General features: G+C 48.7%; 1 protein-coding gene across 2 annotated transcripts; it reads left to right on the forward strand.

Moving 5' to 3' along the window:
- Nucleotides 1–3377: 3377 nt before the first annotated feature.
- LOC100381573 (uncharacterized) lies at nt 3378–7723 on the forward strand. Of its 2 annotated transcripts, XR_552397.4 has the most exons (6): nt 3378–4071; nt 5867–5971; nt 6085–6207; nt 6350–6863; nt 6984–7231; nt 7369–7723. XR_552397.4 is itself a non-coding variant. In NM_001361449.1 (5 exons), exons 1-5 carry the CDS (start codon nt 3566–3568, stop codon nt 7092–7094), a joined length of 1359 nt encoding a protein of 452 aa, NP_001348378.1. In that variant the 5' UTR covers nt 3419–3565; the 3' UTR covers nt 7095–7328. The 2 variants fall into 2 exon arrangements, 1 of the variants encoding a protein (NP_001348378.1); NM_001361449.1 differs by lacking the exon at nt 7369–7723 and having other exon boundaries at nt 3419–4071; nt 6984–7328.
- Nucleotides 7724–8826: the final 1103 nt, after the last annotated feature.

An 8826-nucleotide genomic window follows, 5' to 3' on the forward strand; every position in this document is an offset into this window, starting at 1 on the left:
GACGTGCGGGCGAGGCATACAGACAGTACGCAGTTCGTTCTTCGTCACCTGTTCAGCTGTTTCTAGGACTAGCCGCCGACTACCCCAGCCCAGAGACGGCAGAGAGACTGGAGTATAATAGACTGTTTCTGAGGGGGAAAAAGGAAGCACTGATAATTTGTTGCGCGAGTTTAATTGGGTGGTGCCAGATGCCATGCCAGGGCGATCGCCGACATGCACCAACGTTGCGGCTGTTGTGACATGATCGCCCATTTCCTTTTTTAGCAAATGGACTGACTACAAGAACAGAGGAGTACTACCCTAAACTCCTTTGCATGCTTGGTTTCCAAGCCAAACAACCTGCGCGACGGGCGGCAGGGCAGAGCAGCACGAGCACGACCGACCATGTATTTTATTCACCAACCTATGCCAGATACTGCTCTCAATTCTCAACAGAGCCTGGTCGCTTTCTCGGCAACCAATTAACCTGCCTCAGAGAACCTGCACGTTGCAGAGTGCAGGCCAACTAGTAAATTGTAGTATCTTCTTAAATCCAAATGGACAATCCAAGGTTGCTTCTACTCGACTGTCCTGTCTACCTGGGAATTTTATATTTTTTGTATTTCATTAAACAAAACTAATTATATGTCGATATTAAATGTTTCAACATCTCCTAGGGTAGTTAGAGAAAGTCTGGAAACTAAAATTCCCTTGGAGATTGGGATGGAGCAAATAGAGTTTACATGGGTTAATTAAGATCCAACAGACCGGATCTTATCTTGTTCAAGTGCTACGAATATACACACGAGACGGACATCAGTGTATCAGTAGTTCAGTACACATTCTTCGTAAACAGCCTACTGTGGTAACGGACTCCGGCGTTCTATCGAGCGCAACAGAAACCAACGGGCGCTACAGAGCCTTCACGGGCCCTCTATCTATACTATACCTCGCCGGCCGCTCACGGGACAGCTTCCGGCCAACGACCGCTCCACGTATGGCCACGTACAGGCACCGAAACAAAACTGCACGCCTGCCCCACCGCTGGTCGATATCCACCATCATTTGCCCTCACAAATTCCGTCCGTGCTTTTCTGTTTACATGTCGATTACGCGTATCTCATGCGTCCCACAGTACTGTTCTATAGGGGTAGATGCGCTGCTGTTTAAACGTCGCTTAGCAATTAGCATACGCCCTGCGTGATTGCGAGAGTACTAAATTATTGCCGAATTGTGACTCGTACATGCGAAATTGTCCTGTTCATTCGTCCCAATTAGGATAGTATAATAAACTTAGGCACTGTTTGGTTTATTTAGTTAGGGGACTAAAGTTTAGTCCCTAACATGTTTAGTTCTAAAAACTAAAATTAGACCATGTTTGGTTCCATAGGACTAATGTTTAGTCCCTAATTCTCCAAACACAAGAACTAATAGAGGGACTAAACCAGTTTAGTCTCTAGTCCCTCCAAGGGCTCGGGTACTAAACGCAAAATTTCCTCTCCTGCCCTCGAGCCACCGCTGCAGCCCGCGCGCAGCAGAACGCGGCAAAAAACCTTAGCCGCCGCAGCAGCTCGCGCGCTCCCTTCACGCCGTGCGCGCTCCCCTTCACGACGGAGAAGACATGCTACTGCTGCGCGCGCTGCTGCTAGGCAACCCTTGCGACTTGGACCAGAAGAAGTGCTAGGACACGTGCCCCAGTGCGCAGCCACACCAACTCCTTCCTGCTCCTGCTGCCGAGGTAGAGGCAGGCTCGGCGTGGTCGTCCCCGCGGCTGATCTCTTGACGGCGGAGAAGGCATCGTCGTATTGTACTCCCGTGGTCGAGGATTGGGCAGCGCACGACTGGGCTTGGTCATCGCGCTCGGGAACTTCTCCCCGGCTGCTTGCTCCCCATCAGACCACCAGCCGCTCGCCCCTTCTTCTCCGTCGCCGGTCGCAAGATGGAGAACCACCGCAACTTCAGGGACTTCTTATCCCAAGGTTGCTCTTCATCGACGTCCAGGAACCGCACTGATCATGAAGCTCCCGAGGACGACGACTTCGGCACCTTCTCGCAGTCGCTGTTTGCTCTGCCACCACGCATCAATGTCCCAGCACCTCGCAGCCGCATTGAAGCTCTTGATCTGAACTCCCAATCCCAGGGTACCGATTTTCCATATCTCTCATCCGACCAAGATGTTCTCCGGACAGGTGATGGTGGATCCGACCTAGGTTTGTCTCCTCTTGGTCGTGGTAGATCAGCGCGCACACTATTTCAATCCACCAGATCCATTTCAGCTCCTATTTCTCATGCCCGAGGTGCAATTCGAGGTTGCCGTGTAGTTAGGGGGAGATGCACTAGTAGTCGTGGTGGAGGTCGATCTGCTATTTCTGCACCTATTGACCCTGTCCTCATTGAAGATTTTGGAGATGAACCAACCAATGAAATAGATTCTCGAGCTCCAGTGGTAAGAAAAAAAATTCATGTCTTGATTACAATGTTTTACTGTGTTTGCTATAATGGATTGTATGTGCCTCAAGTGGTCATTAAACAAGATCTGTATGTTCATCACACATGAGTTACTCTATTTAAGTACTATTTCTGTTTTTATTTGATGAATTTAGTTTCATCACCTGTTAGTTCATCACACATGAGCTACTCTATGCCAGCAACTCGGAAGAGTTTTCTCAGATGTGTCTAGTTCATTTGGAAGGAACAATGCTCGTATTAGATGCAATGAAACGAGAGAGGGATCTTGTAATTCTTTGCTTGTGTTGTGCAAGCAGTCACAATTTCCTTTTAGTGGCATTTGATTTATAAATAGATTTGAAATATATTTCAGTTCACAGGTGTTTGTATAAGCAGCAGGGGCAAGCGTGAGGGTATTTTGGTATTTGTATACTGCTTTAACTGTGTTTAGCTCATGTTTAGTCTCTAGAACCAAACAGGGTAGGGACTAAAGATTAGTCCCTTAACTAAACTTTAGTCCTAGGACCAATGAAACCAAATAGGGCTTTAGTAAGAATATACTAAATGACTCATAAGAACACTAAAATGACCTTTAACCTTCTTCTGTTATTAGTACAATTAAACTAATTGAGGAGAAAATGTGGAATTAATATGATTTAGTCCCTTTTAGCCACATCTTGACGGACTAGCGACCAAAGCAGTTTAGTCTTTATTTTAATCTTACCGTTTAATAATTTAAGAACTAAATGAGACTAAAATAGAGGTGGACTAATCCCTCGAAACCAACCAAACGGGGCCTTATAATTGCATGCATTTCTTTGGCCAAAACAGTTAAGAAGAAAATGATGATGATTGATGAGTGAGAAAAAAAAGAGTTGACATGAAATAGATGGGCCGGGCCCACGCGACACCGATTCAGTTAACAACGACGAAAATTATCACAGCGCCATAAAACACAGCGGCTGCCGCCCGCGACACGCTCCGCCTCCTTCCACTCCCTCGCCACCACCACGCACCACCACCTCTGCTCTGCTGTGTGTGTGCCTAACGGGTCGGAGGCGGGGACGGCCCCACCGCCCCGAGCTCCCAACCGCCGACAGTCTCCGGCGGCTCCAACTTCAATACCTCCCTCCTCGGCATGCCGGTTGCCGTCGCGTTGGCGGCGGCCGCCGCGCTCGTCGTCCTGCTCGTCCTGTCCGCGGTGGCCGCCGCCGTTTTCTTCGCGCGCACGCGGGGCGCCAGGCCGCCCTCGCTGTCGCGCGTCGAGCACGCGCCGTCGTCCGCCTCCGGCTCCTCCCGCGCCGCGTCGTCCGCGCGCAAGGAGAAGGTCGGCGCGGACCAGGTCGCCGAGCCGGGCGCCGCCTCCTCTGGCGTGGCCAGCTCTTCCGCGGCCGCGAGCTCCCTCGAGTCGCCGGTGAAGAGGAAGGCGGAAGCGGTCAGGGTCGGCGGCGGCGGCGGCGGGGCCGCCGCGGGGGTGGAGATGGAGGTTGGGTGGGGGAGGTGGTACGACCTGACGGAGCTGGAGATCGCCACGGGCGGGTTCTGCCCAGCGAACGTGGTCGGGGAGGGAGGCTACGGCACCGTGTACCGCGGCATCCTTGCCGGCGGCGAGGTCGTCGCGGTCAAGGACTTGTTTGATCACAAGTGAGTGTCCTGTTCTTCACTGCCCCTTTTCCTTCGTACTGGGGCGGTATCTCTCTTTTCTATCCTGGATCATGGTAAAAGCATCGAACCCAGGCGTTCGCTTTCAGATTAAAAGATGCTATGCTCGTTACTTGAGCGCATACTACTCGTAATTACTGAATCGGCGTGTGTAAAATAAATTAACCGCCCTAGTACATAGTGCAATTATGTTCCCTCGTTCCTGTCTTTCTGGCGTAAATGCCTGAACGGGTACAGGTTCGTAGTGCTACTCCTTGGGGCCTAAGATTTGAACAAGGGGTAGTACATATGTTTGATGGTTTGCATTTCTTGGTCATTGGTCACATTACCCCCAGGGTGGTTGTAGCTTTGCTGTTGATGTGGCTTGAAGATAATCATTTACTGTCATGTCATGATCATATAAAAAAGCTTGTAAACACGTTTTATTAGCTTAAAAGCAATACTTCCGACTTTCGTTACCAATGTGACTTTTCAGTTCTAGACAAGTGAATTGCACAAGTTAAACAAATTGACTGCTCAGCAACTAAGGCCCTGTTTGGGAACAAAGTTTTTGAAAACCACAGTTTTTGAAATACTATACTATACTTTAGTTATGACAATACCGTAGTTTATAATACCGCAGTTTTGAAAACTGAGGTCCAGAGCTAAGTTTAGAATGCCTTAAAACAACTATAGTATTTGCAATACTTCAGTTTTGAAAACAGAGATTTTATCCAGCTTGCCAAACACCATTATGTATATAATACTGCAGTATTTGAGAATACAGCAGTATTCTTCCAAAACTGCAGAAAAACTTTGTTCCCAAACACCCCCTAAACCATTCGTGATAGCAGGATTTCCCCCCTGATTCGAAGAGTACTCATTGGATTTTTAGTCCTCCAAGAACAATGAGAAAATGTTTAATAACTGGAGAAATCTTTTCGTCTTCCCCACACACAAAAAATAAATAAATAAGGTTTTTATTTTTAATGTCTTTGTTAAACTTTAAAGCTAGTACTAGTTGGGATCACAATTATCTTCACAAATCACCGAGGAACACAAATTTTCTGGAGAAAAAACCGTAGCCAAAGCAAGCGTGTCCACACCTTTGATCCTCACCGTGCGGTTTGGCACGATTGTGACATTATTGATCTCGATTCTCGATGATCCTGTGAATCCATGGATATAATGTAGTGTATGTATGCCCACAGTGTCCACAGACTAAAGTCAATGGCTTACAAAAATAAACATGTACTTCCTCCATCCTAAATTAAAATTCGTTTTGGATGACTAATGGATTCGTGCAATACTTTGTATATATTTTATATATGTGTCTAGATTCATCACAATCATTTAAATTGATACGCATGATTGTGAAATGAGTAGGTGGATCTTTTTGTGCTTTTATGTGATGGCCCGGATACGTCCATCTACTTGTTGGTTGAGCTTCGTCGGTGGTCATATGGGCCACCGATCAAATCCTTTCTTTCAAGAAAAGATAAAGTAGGGGAAAGGCAAAGCGACGACCGAACTTTCCCTTTTCAGCTTCATAGGCATGTATATAAAACTAAAATATGCACTGCAATGAAGTCTGAAGCTGTGTTAGAAGGGAATCAAATGCGTGCACGTGGGTTCCTGATAGATTGCCACAGAAGCAGCAGTTATTATTGTTGTTTCTTACTACTACAAGTCTACAATATATCGTGCTAGGCTAAAATGGACAGTGGCTACAAGTTCACATGTTCTGACGATAGCTTCACTAGTCGGGCATGCTGATTGAGATCATGACTTGTTTTAGGGGCCAGGCCGAGAAGGAATTCAAGGTGGAGGTTGAAGCCATCGGCAAAGTGAGGCACAAGCACCTTGTCGGTCTCATCGGGTACTGCGCAGAAGGTCCAAAACGGTGAGCACCCACACTAGTGAATTCACCTGAATAACTGTCGGCCACTGCCAAATGCTTGCTGCTATTCTGACCGATACCCACTGGCAATGCCATCCATAAATCTGCGCTCACAGGATGCTCCTTTACGAGTTCGTCGAAAATGGCAACTTGGAGCAGTGGCTGCACGGCGACGTCGGACCGGTCAGCCCTCTGACCTGGGAAATACGGATGAAGATCGCCGTCGGAACGGCCAAAGGGTATGCTCATGCTCTGCTGACAGTTTACTGACAGGGTACTTCATAATCTTCGGTTGTTAGTAATCTGTGTGTGCATAGCGAAATAAATCGACTGCTAATGTTGCCCATGTATGTACCACTGAATCGAATCGGATCTATGCAGCATAGCGTACCTGCACGAAGGCCTGGAGCCGAAGGTGGTGCACCGCGACATCAAGTCGAGCAACATCCTGCTGGACAAGAGATGGAACCCCAAGGTGTCGGACTTCGGCATGGCCAAGGTGCTGGGGCCCGGGTCCAGCTACGTGACGACCCGCGTGATGGGCACGTTCGGGTACGTGGCCCCCGAGTACGCGTCGACGGGCATGCTGAACGAGAGCAGCGACGTCTACAGCTTCGGCGTGCTGCTCATGGAGCTCATCTCCGGGCGGAGCCCCGTGGACTACAACCGGCCGGCCGGCGAGGTGAACCTGGTGGAGTGGTTCAGGGCCATGGTGGGCGCCCGGCGCGTGGAGGACCTGGTGGACCCGCGGATCCCCGCGCCGCCGCCGCCTCCGCGGGTGCTCAACCGGGTGCTGCTCGTCTGCCTCCGATGCATCGACGCCGACGCGCACAAGCGGCCCCGGATGGGGCAGATCGTGCACATGCTCGAGGGTGACGAGTTCCCCTTCCGCACGGTATTGCTTTGCTTTGTTAAATTCGCTCGCCGTAGCAAGCAGTAGTAACCCGACCCGGCGGTATTGGTGGTACTGACTGAGACGCCCGTCCGTCCTTGTCTTTGCTTTTGCGTGATGCAGGAGCACCGCTCGCCGCGGGCGTCTCACCGGACGTCGACGGGCTCACGGCCGTCGCTTCTGTCGGAGAACGTCGGTGCCACCGACGACTCGGACAAGTCGATGGCGAGATGAAGGATCCGAGCTGCCTGCACAAGCAACTCTGCAAACAAGCAAGCAACCCTCCACTAACGGATCTGGCGCCGTCGTGCGGCGTGCGAGGAGCTGGAGCAGAGGGGCTTGGGGGCTGGACTGACTTTTTTTCACCCGATGTAAATTTTTGCTGTTGATTAACGGCGGGATGAGCGTTCTAATTTGCTATGCTGCTTGTTTGGTTTGACGGTCTTTACCGTAAAGTATGATTTGACGTAGCCGAACACATCTTCTCTTTGTTGTTTGTTATTACTAGGCTTCCGGATTTGGGCACCACCCGAAGCTTTCTTCGACCGGCGTGCTCCCTCCGCCACATGATCGGATTGCTTACGGGACGACGGGAAATCCCGGTGATGAGATCAAGTGTGGAACAACATGTGATTTAGGGGCGAAAGGGAAGACGGGAGGGGTATTGTTTGGTTTAGGTTCTATATATTTTGTACCAACGATTATGCACTTAGATATAGATTTCTTTTATATCTATGTACCTAGTAGAAATAGTATATTTCTAAAGTTAAAGAGGTGTTATAGTTTATAATGAAGGGGACAGCTTCTTATTGCCTAGCAAAATAGAAGTCTAAGAGGAGATGATGCAGATAAAATAATCGTTACATGCCAAAGGAGCCCAATTTCTGACATAGTTACCCTATTTCGATCTAATTCCCTGACATAGTTACCCTGACCAAGATGGATCTGACCATGATAAAACTAGTTGGCATCCCCAAACATAATTACCCCGACCAGGTTGGACCCGACCTCGACCATCCCAAGCAAAAGTCTTGATCCAAGTTGTCCTAGTCGGTTGGCCTCGACTTTAGTCACGCCAAGATAGGACGATCTAGACAATACACCTCTAATAAGACCTCACAACCTAGAGGTAGTAGAACCCACCAGGGAAGGGTAGTGCATTTATGATCCTCTAATCATTTGGTGCATGCTCCGGAATGAGACATGAAAAGGGTAGAGACAAATATAGTACAAGGAACTTCGAGGACTCCTCCACCCAACTGCTCCGCTTCACAGGTACGAACGAAGGCCCACATGCCGTGGTGGGTATCGCTCTAGAGGTAAGTAAGTCAAAACACCAGGCAAGATGAGAGCGAAAGAAGAGAGCTCCGAGGCGAACCACTCGTATGGCTCTCATAAGTGTACCTAGTGACAAGCCTCAGACACCTCCAGTACTCAACCACCACAACAACATGAATAACTCGAAGGTGACAAAGCAAGACCATTCACCATGGCGTACCAGGAGTGACATACCCTCTCAAAATCTTTATGTAACACGACCGCCCATTCCTTGGCTATATAAAGGGATGAAGGCCACACTGTAAAGGAAAGCAAACTCAGTTTGTATACGTCACACACAAGCACAAGAGCTAAGCGCTCCGCCTTGTAATACACGAAAACTAGAAACAAATATTTAAACACCATACCGGACATAGAAGTTCTCTGCAAACCAGTCTAAAAACATCCTTCGAAACCACGACAATGCCATCGGGACAATGGCTCCACAATCCCTTCCTAACCTACAAATTTACTTGTCATGGGGTCAAAACCACGATGAGGTTACTACCTAAAGATGTTATCTCGCTTAAGGTCATGAAATAGTTGGGAAATGAATGAAGGTGCTAGCGAGGATGTCCAAGACTAGTCTCGAAGGCCTAGCCCAACTCGAGTTCAAGTTTGCGTCAGTCTTTAGAATAGATGTCCATGA

This window comes from Zea mays, chromosome 1, assembly GCF_902167145.1.
Source record: "Zea mays cultivar B73 chromosome 1, Zm-B73-REFERENCE-NAM-5.0, whole genome shotgun sequence".
NCBI classification, from domain to species: domain Eukaryota; kingdom Viridiplantae; phylum Streptophyta; class Magnoliopsida; order Poales; family Poaceae; genus Zea; species Zea mays.

Bases quoted from the DNA above. Each gene is read 5' to 3' on its own strand.
- LOC100381573 (NM_001361449.1), top strand. From the start codon at position 3,566: ATGCCGGTTGCCGTCGCGTTGGCGGCGGCCGCCGCGCTCGTCGTCCTG. The intron at 4,072-5,866 runs GTGAGTGTCCTG...GACTTGTTTTAG, and splicing joins AAGGACTTGTTTGATCACAA to GGGCCAGGCCGAGAAGGAAT. The intron at 5,972-6,084 runs GTGAGCACCCAC...CTGCGCTCACAG, and splicing joins TGCGCAGAAGGTCCAAAACG to GATGCTCCTTTACGAGTTCG.